The sequence below is a fragment of the Oryzias latipes genome, chromosome 18 (assembly GCF_002234675.1).
Source record: "Oryzias latipes chromosome 18, ASM223467v1".
Classification (NCBI taxonomy): Eukaryota; Metazoa; Chordata; class Actinopteri; order Beloniformes; family Adrianichthyidae; genus Oryzias; species Oryzias latipes.
In genome coordinates, this window is record NC_019876.2 from 25,766,427 (window position 1) to 25,782,822 (window position 16,396).

Sequence of the window (16,396 nt, forward strand, 5' to 3'; positions counted from 1 at the left end):
CCACTGTACTTGGTGTAAATGCTGGAGCTGTGTGTCGGTGCGCAGTCATGGGTCAGCAGGGTGAAGAGGAGGGGGCTCAGCACACATCCCTGGGGTGCCCCCGTGTTCATCGTGATTGTGCTGGATGTGTTGCTGCCGACTTGCACTACTTGTGTACTCCCTGTCAGGAAGTCCAGCAGCCAGTTACACAGAGGAGCGTTGAGCCCCAGCTGAGCCAGTTTGTGAGTGAGCTGCTGGGGGATGATGGTGTTGAATGCTGAACTGAAGTCAATGAACAGCATCCTGACATGGGTCCAGGGAGGGGGGCAGGACAGACTTGATGTGCCGCATGACTAGTCGTTCGAAGCTCTTCCTGATGATGGGGGTCAGAGACACCGGACGGTAGTCATTAAAGCAGGAGGGAGATGGCTTTTTTGGGATGGGTATGATGGTGGTCGCTTTGAAGCATGTGGGGATGACAGCCTGACTCAGAGAGATGTTGAAAATGTCTGTGAAGACATCAGCCAGTTCCACCGCACAGTCTCTCAGCACCTGACCGGGGATGTTGTCTGGTCCTGGGGCTTTCCGTGCATTGATCCTGCTGAGGAATCTCCTCACGCTGTCTGAAGACAGCGACAACTCCTGGTCACCAGGAAAGGGGGGAGTTTTCTGGGCCGTTGTGCTGTTTACTGCCTCAAAGCGAGCGTAGAAGGAGTTCAGATCGTTCAGCAGGGAGATGGAGCTGTCACACGTCTGTGGTGGGAGCTTGTAGTCTGTGATGGTCCGTAGTCCTTGCCACAGGCTCTGAGTGTCTCTGCTGTCGCTGAAGTGATGAGCGATCCTCCTGGAGTATTGTCTCTTAGCTTCCCTGATGCCGTGGGAAAGGTTGTTCCTAGCTGACCTCAAGGCCATCTCATCTCCAGTTCTTAAGGCAGCCACGGCTTCTGATTTGCCCGGACTGTGATGGTCTTATTTACTGTGACATCATCAATACACTTGGCGATGTAGGCAGAAACAGTCTCTGAGTACTCCTGGAGGTCTGTGGTGTTGTTTGTTTGTTGCAGCCTGCTTGAACATGTTCCACTCTGTGGAGCTGAAACAGTCCTGAAGAGCTTCTGTGGACCCCTCCGGCCAAACCCGTATGCTTTTCCGAACTGGTCTGGCCACTTTCCCTAGGGGTCTGTATGCAGGCATTAGCATCACAGTAGCTGTGTTTACATGGACAAAAGTAATCGGAATGAACGCCTAATCGGAAGAAAAATGTGTCATGTAAACACGCCGTTCGGAATACTCTGCCCAGACCTCAGACTCGTTCAGATCAAAATTTCTTTCCGATCGAGATAGGAAGGTTATACCGATTGTTTATCTGATCGTTGTTCATGTAAACGGTTCATTCTGATCGTGGGTCACTACTGCTCTGCTTCAACGTCATGCATAGACGGTGTTTTGCTCCAGAGAATTTTTGGAACTCAAACAGGACAGACCGGCTGCTCTGTGGACGCCCGGTGCCAAGCGCCGCTCCGTCCTCGCCCTAGCTGGCTCTTCGCCTCTCCCCTCTCTTACACCCCTCACGAGGGGGGTGCCGGAGAGGAGCGCTTCGTGCCCCGTGACATCTGGACCCTGCGCGGTCCGGGCTCGGGTGCCGGTGGACTGAGTGAACTGTGTCTCTGAGCAGAGCAGCCGAGCTAATCATGTGTGTTTGAGGGGAAGGGAGGATGCTTTGTTACGTGTGTGTTTTGTTGTTTTGTTATGTGTGGGAGACTTCGGACCGCGATCCGTCCCGCTGCTCTGGGTTAGCGGCAGCCGGACTCAGGACAACCGTGTGTCCGGGCAGAGCTCGGACTTCCAACTCACACAGCGGCTTTGGGGCGGTGTGTGAGCTTTTCAAAGCAGAAATGCAGCTCAGCTGTGGGGGAGATGCAGTCGTCGTGGGGGACGGTGAATGTTCAGACCTCAGGAGCAGGCCAGCGTCCCGTAGGGCGTCGAAGTCCGAGGGTTTAGCTACAAATTCGAAGTTTGCTCGATGTCAAGCAGAAACTCGCAGCCATATGTCCGGATAGCTCCCGAACGGTGCGAAGGAAACGTACAAAAACAATAACATTCCGAGACACGAAAACGCCGTTCTGACTGGAGAGAGAGAAGCCGCTGCGTCCGTATGTGCCGCCCTGTTAACGTCACCAATAATGGGGACAAATGGAGAACATTTTTTTTAGTAATAATGAAACAACAACAACAATTAAAATGTAAATCAAGTTAAAAAAAAAAGGCATTAGTCAGAATAGATGTTCAGGCAAAGAGACAAACTTTTTTCTTTTTCCCAACTTCTTTTTGAATTTGACTTGATTGAAAATCTCTTTTTTTGTTGCTCTTTCTTAGTACTACTTTGTTCTTTTGTTAAATTAAACTAAAGTACTCCAGACAGACTGGTTGGGCTTTATTTTGTCATTCTTTCTAACTTTTCTGACCTGACAGGGGGACTCCAGCAGCTCTTTTTTAGTCACAGACTAATGTTTTTCAGCATCTGCCAGACCTTAAATCATTCTCTTTTTCTTCTCGCATCAGTAAAGGAATAAGACTGGTGATTAAATCTCCTTCTGCTGCACATCAAATATCTCCACTCCAGATTCTCATCTTAAATCTCTTTTTCCCCCCTCCTTCGCAAGTCAACAACCCCCCCCCCCCCCCCCGCATTATGTTCCTCTTATCTCACCTTAAGATGCATCTCGCGCAGAAATGATTGGACTGAGAGCGCACTCCGAGGAGGCATAATGAGATGGTGATGAATCAGAATTGGAACTGAGAGCCGAAGCAGGAGAGAGAAAGGCTGGAGAGACTAAGAGTACATGTGGTGGAGAGCGAGCGGAGCCCACCAGCTCAGAGAGGCGGAGGAGAGGAGCAGCAATCTGCAGCTCAAGCATCTGAGGACGCTGGGAGACATGGCTGCTGATGGACAGGAGGGAGCAGAAAATCCTGGAGCCTCACACTCTGGAGAACAGATGGAGTTGGACACCTCATGTTTGGTCCATCTTCATCATCGCTGTGGCTGAGCCTGGAGGACATCATCGCCCCTGCGGCTGCAGACACACGGTAAGACCTCTGAGGAAATGAAGGATCAGATTTGGCGAAGAAAACAACCCCTTTGTTGTTGTTGTTGTTGTTTATTTGCCCGTTTTTTAAATGGCGCCATGTCGTCGGGTTCCTCTGGAGCATGGAGGTGATCTAAAGTGGAGCAAATGGGGAAAACCTTTATGATTCCAATTTTTTATTTTTAAATCACAAGAACATTTTGGCTCGACCTTCGCCTTTTCTTCGTCCGTCGGCGTTGACCTTTCTGGTGTCCCATATCTAAGGGAACTGAGCTGGAGAGAAGAGAAAACTCTGCTGAACTGAAGATGACAGTTTGACAGACGTGAGACGATATTGAAGGAGGTGTCGGCGGGAAAGTCGCAATGACGCGTGTGCGGTGAGTCCTGACGACAGGTGAAGAAAGTGGACAGAGGGAGAGGAGGCAGGCAGGCCGGGCACACTGCAGTTTGTGCCGACACTTCATCCCTGCAGCCTCCTCTTCACACCCCAACAAATCTACCAAAGCAGTAGGCAGGTTTAACGCTCCAGGCATCATCAGGATGATGAAGGTTGGAGAATCGGCTGACTTGATGACATTAGCTGCTCTTTGACTCAATGTACTGTGCATCATCATGAAAAAAAACTGTTGCTTTCAGGTGAGAAGCCTCTTTGTGCTCCCCTCTCGACATGTTTATGGTGCACTTGCAAAGAAATGCATTTTCCTAAGTTAAGGATTTACATCCAGTGACATAAGGAACAATAACCGGATGACTTTAAACAGGATCTGTCACCAACTGTTGGCTGAGCTTGAAAATCCTCACAATTGAAGGAGTGTGTGTCTGTGGTTGATAAAGAAATCCCAAAGACTCTTCAGGATTCTGACTGATCCACAGTTTCAGAACACGCTTATTTTTTCTGGTTCAAAGCTGAAAACTGCAGGTGAAGATCCGCATTAGAGCTGGACAATACTTCCATGTTTTTATTTTTTTAATTTATTTATTTAATATAAGGGACAGCGCATATTAATAAAAATTTCTGTCAATATGCCAGAGTTAGCCAAAGGGCTATTTTTCATCTTCAGTCCCTGGGTAGATGTTAAAATTACCCTAAAAGATCAAAATAAAATTACATATTTACATAACATTACATACATATGTTAAACAATGCATTCAATAAAATTAGCAGTTAACCTAAAAACAAATTAGTGATAATTTAGTGTAGTGAGAATTTGTTGTTTAAGAACTTATTTAGGGGAAAATCTGGAATTTTCTTTCCCAGCACTCTGCTTTCTTGGGCTTCTGTTCGGAGTACCGTCAGCCCGGCCGTCTCTCGCGATGCGCAGACGTTAGAATGGCAGGAAAGGGGAGCTGGTTCCAGAAACAGGAACAGTGTCTTCAGTTGTACAGGAACAAGCTGTTCTGGTTGAATGCTGCTGCCACCGAAAGTGAGAGACAGACTAATTTGTTTAATCGCCTGAAACAGAGATGCTCCAGCTAGCAGCATCTCACAAAACATCTGCTGTATTTTTTTACTAAACGGTTTTGGAGCTTGTATTTAGCTGCACTAAGTGATCGGACAAATTTCCAAAGGAGATGTTAAAATAAAATAGTTTTCATTAAATAGATTCTGTTTGTACTTTCTGGCCGTATCACCCAGCCCTCTCTTACAAACATCCTTTACATAGATGAACATTTATGGCCCAGGGTCTTGATCTTATGCCTCGTTTCCTCAGAGCGGTCCGGTCCATTTTAGAAGGGTCAAGGCAGTTAAGGCAAGCGTTTCATTGTAAAGTTGGACCACCACAGCTTTAAGTCATAGTAGTGCGACTACAGCAAAAGCAAAGCTATCGACAACAACGGTCATCCAGCAGCTCTTTTTCTTTGGTACTTCGTACAGAAAAGTCATTTAATGTTTTTCGAGAGACGACTGCAAGTAGCACAGAGGAATACGCCGTATTTGCGCGTTCTTTTGTTGTAATGACCTTCCACCAATAGGTGGGTTTCATCTTGTGACGATGACTCCGCCGTAACCGCCCCTTTCCATTTTTCTATGGACTTACAACCAACGGGGGGCAAAAACTGGTTCGGTTTAGTCCGGTTTAATGGGTCCATTTTATAATGGAAACGCTCAGAATACTGGATTGGACCGAACCGCTCAGTGGAAATGAGACTATAAGGTAACAAGCCGCTAATCTGGCCTGACTTTGCCTCTTTTAGATACAACATCAAATAAAAATTAGATGAAGAGTTTAAAAAAAAATCTTCTTCTTCTTGAAGATAAAGATAAACTTTTCAGAGACAATCTGAGTTCGACACAGCTAAGAGATCAATCAGATGAACTTCCATCTGTCCATCTCAATCCCTTTCAGGGTGATGGGCTTGGTGGAGCCGAACCAGCTAGTGCTGGGTGGAGGTGGGGGTTCATCCTGTACATATAACAGGGCCACACATTCACACCCTCCTAGGGGCAACTTATCAACAATTAACCAATGAAGCCTGTGAGGAAGGCAGAGTGCCTGAAGAAAACCCACACATGCATGAGGAGAACGTCTAAACTCCACACAGAAAGGAGCTGAGATTTGAACCGGCAACTTCTCGCTGTGAGGCGAGAGCTAACCGCGACATTTATTATTCTGCTTTTGCTGTTTACAAATTGTTCTGGAGTCTGGCTTAGCGTTTGTACCTTCTTAAACAGCTGGAAAATGGATTTCCCTGAGGAAGTCCTCCCCAAAGGCATCGCTAAATGAAGTGTGACTGGTTTGCACCAACATTTGTTTGGTGTAAACCGTCTCATGGAGCAGTTAGATGAACTGAGGTCTTTCAGATCGGCCACCCTGCCTCTTGCACAGGTTTCGCACTTTCCAACACAACCAGACCGTGAAGATCGCTGACTTGCTGGTTGTTCAATGTGGAGCCCGCTGCCGCACAGCCAGGAGGATTCAGAATTTTATGGACTGGATTTAAAAACAAACAAACACATTTTTGGATTTGTGCCACACTGCTGTCTCCACCTTCCACCTGCTGACTGATCAGCTGTCCTTTTAGCTAATAAGTAAAAAAAAAAACCCATCAGATTTGACCTCATCCCTTTGAGCAGCCCCCCCCACCCAAATCTGTCTGGGGGGCTGAAGGAGGGGCACGTTTGTCATTGGTGCATTATGACGGCTCACCTGAGCTGCAAAAAGATGAGTTGAAATGTTGTTTTCCATTCAATGTCAGCCCCTCTGGAGTCAACCTTGCACGTGCTTTGAAGTTGTGCTCGACGTCTCAGGGGAAAAACAAGCTATGTCTCTTTGTTTCCGCGCAGGTTTCCATAATCTAGGTCACAGGGAAGGGGAACATGATGCATCCTGAGGAGAACCGTCTGCAGGAACCTTCAGAGTTCTGAGTGCTGCAAATAAAAACCGAGAGGTCAAACAGAGCCGGCAAACTCAAAGACTCTTCATGGCCTCAAATGTCAGACGGTGCACTCTGAGTCAGCAGAAGGCATGATTTATATGCAGAGTAAGTGCAAAAAACGACACTGATTTAAAATAAATGCACTTCCCTACTATGGGCTTGGTCACAAATTCACAAAACCAGGTCAAAGCCAACAGTTCAACTGCTTGGCCTGAAGTTGAACCTGCAAACTTCTTTTACAAACACAAGGCAGCTCCGAAGCAGAAGAAAATGGAAAATCAAACGGTTGAACTAATGGAAAACCGTGGAATTATGACACATGAAAGGAAATATCGTTTTGTTTTAAAAATGCCAAAATAAAAGTTTGCTGGATCTATACTGAGAGTATAAGAGATCTATATCAAGAACAGATTGACATCTTTTAAACAACACATCAATAAATGGCCAAGGCAAGCAACAGGCAAAGAGCAGATTTTTCTAGTCGCGTTTTTGTGATGACGGAGGACATTTATAAAGAACATCAAGCCCAAAACTGCATTTTTTAAATATTGCTTCATTCAAATCGTGAATCAGGAGCAGTTAAAGAAAAAATACTGTTTGAAAAATATTGTATTTGTGACATAGAAAATTCACTTTGTGGGACACAAGCTCCCTGCTCAGGGAGGGAAGTGGGGGCGGGGTTGCCCATCACCAATTATCCCACCGATAAACTCAAAAGGTACATTTCTAATGAAATATTGTCACTCTGCAGAAACTATGTCCTAGACAATGACTTTTTTGTGTGTGGCTAAAAAAGTGCTATCCTAGGCACTTTAACCCTTGTGCTATCTTAGATGACCCCACCCTTACTTTGACGTGTCCTCCCTACCATGACAAAGTTGAATAAAGGTGGAAAGATTTCATGTAATCCATGGACACCAGTGAAGATCACAAATCATTGAAGAAAAAAGGTTCAGAGCACTGTCTAGTGGGTCTAGATGACCCAACTCCCAATGTTAAAGTGCCTAGGATAACACAAGGGTTAACATACGGAGTTGGGTCATCTAGACCCACTAGACAGTGCGCTGAACCTTTTTTCTTCAATGATTTGTGATCTTCACTGGTGTCCATGGATTACATGAACTCTTTCCACCTTTATCCACCTTTGTCATGGTAGGAAGAACACGTCAGTGTAAGGGTGACCCCATAGGATAGCAAAAGGGTTAAAAAACCACTGCCACTTTGAAAATAGATCAAAATATGATCAGAGTGGGACTTTAATGATCGTTTTAGGGCTGCTAATCTGAATTCAGCTTAGCTCCTCACCTTCTCTCTCCAGTCCGGCTCCAAAACAGAGCATTCAACAATCCTTTCAAAAAAGAAGAAAATAGGATCATGCAAAAAAAGAAAAATATTATGAGTAACTACCCCACGACTCTCCTAATACATTCCTAAATTATTACAGAGAAAGTGTGGAAATGGCTCCCACAGCCACTTCTCGGTCGTTGCTCCGTTTCCACTGCCCGTCAGGACGGCTGCTGTTAAGTGGGACATAACGGGAACTTTTCCTGCCGCTCCGTGTTCAGTAGTTTTCCTCCTTGTCCTGCAGAAGGCTTTGCTGAATGCACATCATGCAAGGCTGCGTCTGCCCACCATTTATCCTGCAGTCCGGTTCCGTCACACACCTGACACCCGCCTCCTCACCACCTTTTGCAGACGACCTGAAAAGAGATGCCTTCTCCCAAAGCCACCCACACACTCCAGCTACACTCACTCGTCATGGCACGCCACCTGTGGAGGATCACTGTTACCCACAACTGACCACATGCATGCATGCACACACACATGTACACACACCCATATGCACATGCTCATGCAGACATATACATCCACGCATGCACATGTATGTATGTATGCACAAGGATCCATGCAGACAGACATGTACACAAGCAAACATATGTACACAAACACATATGTCCACACGAACAAATGCACACAGACACAGAAATATATACACAAGCAAATGCATGGACACGCACATTTTGACATACATGGGCAACCCCTACACACATGTTCACACAAAAACATGCTTATATGCAAACACATGTACACAAACGCATGCAAGTACATGCTCATATAGACATACACATCTACGCATGCACACACATATGTACATGAACGCATGCATACACACGCACATGAAGATACACACCTGCACGGATTCATGTATACATGCCGGTGCATGCACACTTGTACACACTCAGGTATACACAAAAATTTTGCAACCCACTCATGCACGTACATTTACACACACAAACACTCATACACAGACACACACACACAATTGCATGCACACACTTATACCCACACACACGGATGTGTATAGGCTCTCACACACGTTTACACAAGTGTATTCGCACATGCATGCAAACAAGCAAACACAGATGCGTGTACATGTATTCATATACATGCACACACACACACACAAAGGTGTGACTTGAAATGAGGAATTCAGTTGACTAAAAAACAACTGTGAAAATTGGGAAAAAATTGTTTAAATTCTAATGGATCATTTGGCAAATTTTCAGATTCAGTTTGGCCACAAAGTGTCAAAGGTTTCTGTGTTCCTCTGCAGTTCATGAGAACTTTGAGAAACCGTTTATTTACAGCACTTTTTAGACTTGAGATAACTAGATTAAAAATGGTTTGGGAGTGTTTGAAACTTTCACATCAACTCTGTAATTTATATTTATATAACCTTTATTTGGGTGGCCGTGGTGCAGTGGTATAGGCGGTCGACCCCTGATGGAAAGATTCTAGGTTCCATTCCCGCCTTGCCTGCCCATGTTTCAAAGTGTCCTTGGGCAAGACACTGAACCCCACCTTGCCTCTGGTGGAAGGTTGGCACCAGTGTTCGGCAGCGGAGCCGCCACCAGTGTGTGAATGTGTGTGTGACTGTAAAGCGCTTTGGGCCTTAGAGGAAGGTAGAAAGCGCTATACAAGTACACAGTAGGGTTGTGCCGATGGACGATATCATCGTCCATCGTGATGGGTGACTGACATCCCGATGGAGAGACCACCATCGTGATGCCACGCCCCCGCCACGTTGCGCGTCGACACCATAAGCCGCGGTTACATGTACAAAATATCTTGATGGGATCAATGGTCGGATTAGAATCCAACCGTGTACATGGGCCCAGAAAAATGTTTTCAGAATATAAAAACGTTCACTAAGGTCACACTTTCCGTCGGAATAAATCATTCGCACATGCGCAGTAGGGTTTGAAAAACGGAAGGATATAAACTCCTCCGAGCGGCTTTTTTTTTTTTCAAACTTTATTGTATGTAACAATTCAATACAAAACATTGTTAAACAGCGCCGAGCGGCTATATATATTGACATGTCAGCTCGGTAAAATACGAGACGATCTTCTAAACGTGCTTTTAAAAATGTTACGGTTATTATGAAAAACCTGTTCGCTCATCATTTGAATTTTAATCCGTGTGGTCAGTGCTTTTTCTGAACGAAGCCAGGATTAGCAGTATGCTAACACAGGCTAACAACATTAGCTTTGGGTGGTGCTGCTTGCTGGCTGCACGTAAACATGTAAGAATAACATCAGCCTTTATTTAGTCGGGACACGACTGGAAACACAAATCCGCGTGATTGTTTGAATGTTTTCTAAGGACTGAGCGACATTTCTGCTTTGAAGCTCAAACCGCTGTTTGTGCTGACGATCCGAGCTGTGCTCAGACACACACTTTTAGACCCGGTTCTGAGTTCGGTTGCTTGTACCCCTAGAGCTGCGGGACGGATCGCAGTCTTAAATATCCCACACATATCACTCATGTACCCCCCCCCCCCCCCTTCCCATCAAACACAAAGCTGTAAGTCCGCACTCCCCCGGAAGTGCGGGAGCGGACTACTTCTCTTCTATGTTGTTTGTTACTTTTTTTGTTAAAGTCACTTCCCTCAGTTTATACTGGATCATCGCGGATCGGGAAATAAAATGAAAAAAGCAAAAAAACGAATAGCAGTTATATTAGAACGAAAAATGTAAAAATACCCCCCCCCGACGATGTCATCGTCCATCCCGATGGTTGACAGCAAACATCGTCAACGGCCAATTTAAGGGACATCGCCCAACCCTAGTACACAGCATTTACCATTTTATTTTGAACATGTACAAAACTGTTGTTTCGAACATTTAATTGTTCCACTTTTTTGCAGACATTCAAGGGGAATTTGGCATCGACTACTCATCAAAGCCAACTATGGATTTTAATGGCACCAGGGATTATGAGGTCTCGCCTGCAGGACTCCCACAGAACATGAGCTTGGACTATGAGGACGGCTACCATGAGGAGAATGCCAGCAAAATTATCATCCCGTCCATCTATGCTTTGGTCTGCTGTTTAGGTCTCACCGGTAATGCCATGGTCATCTACGTGATTCTGAAGTACGCCAAAATGAAAACTGCCACAAACATCTACATTCTGAACTTGGCTATTGCTGACGAGTTGTTCATGTTGAGCGTTCCTTTCCTGGCGACATCGGCCGCCATTCGGCACTGGCCCTTTGGCTCGGTCATGTGCAGACTGGTGCTGAGTGTAGATGGTATTAATATGTTCACGTCCATCTTTTGCCTGACTGTGCTAAGTGTTGACCGTTACGTAGCAGTGGTCCATCCAATCAAAGCTGCCCGCTATCGCAGACCAACTGTAGCCAAAGTAGTGAATGTGTGTGTCTGGGGGCTTTCTTTTATCGTCATCCTGCCCATCATTATCTTTGCAGACACCGTCCCTGCAGAGGACGGTGGAGTGGACTGCAACTTCTTGTGGCCTGAGGCATTCTGGTCAGAAGCTTTTGTGGTGTACACCTTCCTGTTGGGCTTCCTTTTGCCGGTTGGAGCCATCTGCTTTTGCTATTGTTTGATAGTGGCCAGGATGCGCGCAGTGGGCCTTAAAGCCGGCTGGCTCCAGCGACGACGATCGGAGAAGAAGATAACCCGTATGGTGCTTCTGGTTGTTGCAGTGTTTGTTCTCTGCTGGATGCCTTTCTACATCGTCCAGCTGGTTAGCGTTTTCCACCGTCCGCCCAATCCGATGGTCACACAGCTCTTTGTCATCCTTAGCTATGCCAACAGTGGTGCTAATCCTATTCTCTATGGCTTTGTGTCTGAAAATTTCCGGCGTTCTTTCCAGCGAATTGTGTGTTTTCGGTGGCTGGAGCCTGGGCTGGATGAAGAGCAGGTGGACTATTGTGCTGTTGCCTTGAAGAGGAAGACTACACGCAACCACCTGGAGATACCCAAGGACTACATGGCTTCGGATGTGCTGTTTCGCAATGGGACATACACCTCCCGGACAACTACACTGTAACGTTCAACCAAACCTCATGAAAGATGTTTCTAATTGGACCGTTGATAGTACAGATGGAAAGTACTAGCAACTGTTGTGTTTTTTTTTGTTGCTCTTCAATCATTCAAAGGATAACAGTCAAAACATAAAGATAAAAAAGATTCTGAGGCTTAAGAAATCCACAGCTGCTTTTTTATTAAGGAAGTGACTTTACGTGAATAACTGGAATCTCTGCAATGAAAGTCGTTTTTTGTGTGAAAACTTCCAACAAAAAATTATTCTTCAAGTTTATGATTGATGATATGTTTTTATCGATGTGCACAGAGATGTTTTAATTTGGAGTATCTTTTGTTTAGGCTATTGGATAAAAAACATTAGAGGCCTCAAAAAAACAAAACAACTATTATCCAAGTCTGTTTCTCGATCGAACCCACCCAAAATATTTGAATTGAACTAAATTCTATGTTTATCGACTTAATCCAACCCAATGTCTCCCATGTTTTAGTTCCTGATACTTACTCATTCACACTGTAGCAACAAACAACCAACCAACAAACCCACACTACGCCAAGCACCAACAAGAATCTGGATGCAAACAAAATGTTTGTGATTGGTTAGGTGGAGAATGCTGGACTTCTCCTCCACGAGGAAAGCTAAGGTTAGTAATACTTGTAATGAACATGTAAAGGATAAAGTAGCTTTGCTGTCACATTGTTCAGATGACCACCCGACCCCTTTACGGTTAAAGACCACGTCCCACAGCCACTATGTGAATTTTGCACATTTTCCATGTATGACGTTTCTGTCTTTTGTGATACGTTGTGATGTACGTAATTCGTAAGTGTTTCTTGCGTTCGTCATGCATGGATGTACATCGAGGATTTCGGCCGAGGGGTCTTTACACGAATTCTGCTTTGAGCCGTTCAAATTTTTTGGTCGGTTGAGAATTGCGCAGTTTATGCGTGTTTTACGTTGGTTATATGCAATTATTCTATAACTCTTGTGCAATTTGGGCGGGAGTTTTGCGAGATGCATACACAAAGTTGCGTCATTCCATGACCGTTTCCCGTATGTCTAATGGACTTTTCATGTATTTACCACCAATCCATAACTTTTATGTCATGTATGCGGCGCACATATCACGTACAATATACGTAATGGACGCACAGATTTTGGGCCAGATTTGGATTTTACGTTGATTTTTGTGTTCTTTGTGTGGTTTCTTTGTACTTACTCAGTGGTTTTGACATGGTTCCTTCGTATTGCATATGTGAATATTTTACATGAAAGGACCACAACTTTTCTCACTTTTTAGACGTGTATATTCACATATGACCAGTTTTCATCCGTGCAATTTGGGCAAAATGTGCGTAGTGGCTGTATGACCCGACCTTGAGGAAGAGTTTGGTGCAAAGGCACGTTCTGAGTCAGTGCAAAGTCAATCCACCCGTTTTATGATCAGCTAAGACAGCAGCTATCCAGAAAATTAAAGATCTTGCTTTTTTCGTCCATCTTCTACATAAAGTCCTCCTATAGCCCAACAGTTTTCAGTAGACATCCAAAACGTTTTCATCCAATATGGTTGGATAGGCCAATGTGTGAATTCCCTATCCATTAAAACCCAGAGGACACATAAAAAGGCACAATTAACCAAAGTAACCCAGTTTCTAATCCAGGTTAATATGTTATTGGTAATAAAGAAAAATCTGTGCTAGTAATGTCTGGTAATTGGGACAGTAGAGTAGGAAGCGGTAAGATGAATTACGCTGAATTGTCATGGTTCGGTCAAATGCACACATCAGTGATGAACTTGAAAGTCTGTGTTCCTGTTGTTTCTGTTCTTTTGTAGCATCTCTGTCATGATGAAATCCGTTTTGTCATGTCTGAAAAATACTGGACATCAGTCAAAGTGTTTACATGTACCGATTAGCATGAAGTGACCACTTTAGTGTCAGTTTTGCAGAGACGTTTTTCTAACTGAACTCACAACAGGACTTTTAACATTAAAAACACCAAACAGATACCTTTATACGGTTTTCATGTTATGATTCATTTAATGAAAGATAATCTGTATGTACCAACATTCTTTCTGGAACATGTGTGTTTTTCTTACATGTTGTTTTTCCTGGGTGACGTGTAATGGAATGAGTGTCTTTAGAAAAGCCTGTTCTGCAGTCAGTGCAGCGTCCGTAAGGAGGGAGAGAAATGTTTGGTGTTGTTGGTTCTGGAACGAGCTCAGGATGTACGTTTTCATTATTTCTGTATATATGTTGCTGTATTTGTTCGGAGAGTCTGTTAAAGTGTGACGCTTCTGCGTCCGCAGCTGCTCGGCTTAAACATCGTGACCATAAAAGCTTTTGATTGCTTTTCAATTTGATTATCAAAATGGTAAAGTCTTTTTCTTACAGTAAATGAATGTAAAATCATTTCCATCACGATGTTCTTATTGTTGTAAGACAATTTATTTTTGGCAATAAATCTGTATAAAGAGAGCTGTTCAATAGAGGGAGTTAAAATGCTCAGAAATGCTTTTTTACATCCAGAGAAAGCAGTTTGAACTCTACGTTGCTACACAGGCAGTCAAGGTCCAACCATTCAAGTAAAAACTGAGTGTCAGTGAATGAAAATCGACTTTTGCTGCTTGAGCTGCCGCTCCCGATCAGCTGCCATCCTCTTCTTCCTCCGTTCAGGAAGGTTCGGTCATTTTTGTTACATTTTCAGATTCACGGCCTCTCCACTCACTCACACACTGTAATGTTCATCCTTATAAAAAGATTCTCTGCTTTTGGATCTGGACTCTTCCCTGGCCGTAAAATACTTCATTTTTTATGAGATTTTCCTGACACTCGCTGAAAAGGAAGGTTCACAGTGATGTTTTATTTTAAGACTAACTCATAAACCTCCTTTGATCTGGTGTTTGTATGAAAAAAATCAATGTTTCTGTGGTTTCTGCTCCCTTGAAGTGGGAGATGTTAGCAGAGGTGCTGCTAGAGTCTCTGGGGATTCTGGGCAAAAACTCACAGGGGCCCCCCTTCAAACAGTTTTCATGCCTCCTGTATATTCCATCATCTTATACTAAAGTAGAAGAATGAAAGTCGGGTTTTATCATTTTTACATCAAAATTTCACATTTTAGAGAAAAACACAGAGGACTTTCAGTTTAAAACTAAACCATCAAAGAGTAAAACCTGGCTAACATCAAAGAAAGAGCGTCAGAACTCTGCTGCTCGTCAGAACGCTGGTGCTACAGCTTTATCCAGAACCAGGACTGATCTCACCACCCCTGGTCTCGAGTCGTCGCTCTACCAGTTCAATTGATTTTGAAGCGCTGCTCTAGTTTATAGACGCCTTATCCTTTGTGCTATCTAGGCACTTTAACGTTGGGAGTTGGGTCATCTAGACCCCCTAGACAGTGCTCTGAACCTTTTTTCTTCAATGATTTGTGATCTTCACTGGTTTCCATGGATTACATGAAATCTTTCCACCTTTATCCACCTTTGTCATAGTAGGGAGAACACGTCAATGTAAGGGTGGGGTCATCTAAGATAACACAAGGGTTACGGAACTTTAAAATTCACTGGTCATGGTGACTCAAAGGAAAAACAAGTCACAGTACAAATAACCACCAAACAAACAAACAAATAAATCAATAGATGAATACTTTTGATGGCCCGGTCATAAAAGGGAGTTGTGCAGTCCGGTGGCTGTGGGGATCATCGACCTGCGGTAACACTCGTTCCTACACTAGTGGTTCACAGTTGCCTGCAGTGGCTGAAAGCTGTTGTCCATGATGGATCTGAGCTTGGTCAGCATCCTCCTCTCACTCACCTCCTCCACAGAGACAAAGCTGACCCTCCTGACCCGGTTGGTGCCGGTCGCTCCCCAGAAGGCAGCCGCAGAGGAGAGCAGAAGCTACCAGAGTCTAAAAAAGACCTAAAGGTGGAGTCGGTGGAGGCGACTTTGGCCCTGCTTAAACAGATCGTCACTGCAGTGGGACCAGTGCAGGTTTTAACTGAGGTGAACACCAAATGTCCTTGAAACTCTTTGGTTTGGTTAACCCTTGTGCTATCCTAGGCACTTTAACGTTGGGTCATCTAGACCCACAAGACAGTGCGCTGAACCTTTTTTCTTCAATGATTTGTGATCTTCACTGGTGTCCATGGATTACATGACATCTTTCCACCTTTATCCACCTTTGTCATGGTAGCGAAAACGCGTCAATGGTCATCTTGACCCCATAGGATAGCACAAGGGTTACACACATGTCAGATCTGCTTTAGGTTGATTATCCCAGCAGAACCCAGCAGATGGTGGAACAGAGCCAGAACTCTTTTGAGTCAACCAGGTTAAGCGATGGGAGGGGCACTCAATCAACATGGTGGCACAACCCAAGACAAGAGCTGCCTCCTGCTTTTGTGGCAACCTTTTGGTGTCAGGATGTTTTGATTTGAGTTGGTAAAAATCATGGCTCTAAAAAGTGATCCTAACGATTTTTTTAAACGTGACAGATGGCAGTCATGTGCTTCTTTCCTGCTTTGCTGCCTGCTTTCTAATTACAATGGTTGAGATCAAAGTGAGGGATAGTAGACATATTTCTCAAAAGAAATCTGCAGC

The 16,396-nt window shown here is 44.5% G+C and overlaps 1 protein-coding gene across 2 annotated transcripts; it reads left to right on the forward strand.

The window, feature by feature from the left end:
- Nucleotides 1–2,680: 2,680 nt before the first annotated feature.
- Nucleotides 2,681–14,275, forward strand: LOC111946317 (somatostatin receptor type 1-like). Of its 2 annotated transcripts, XM_023948871.1 has the most exons (3): nucleotides 2,681–3,066; nucleotides 6,352–6,548; nucleotides 10,654–14,275. In XM_023948871.1, the coding sequence occupies exons 2-3, from the start codon at nucleotides 6,533–6,535 to the stop codon at nucleotides 11,802–11,804; spliced, it is 1,167 nt and encodes a 388-aa protein (XP_023804639.1). In that variant the 5' UTR covers nucleotides 2,681–3,066; nucleotides 6,352–6,532; the 3' UTR covers nucleotides 11,805–14,275. The 2 variants fall into 2 exon arrangements, with proteins under 2 accessions (XP_023804639.1, XP_023804640.1); XM_023948872.1 differs by lacking the exon at nucleotides 6,352–6,548.
- Nucleotides 14,276–16,396: the final 2,121 nt, after the last annotated feature.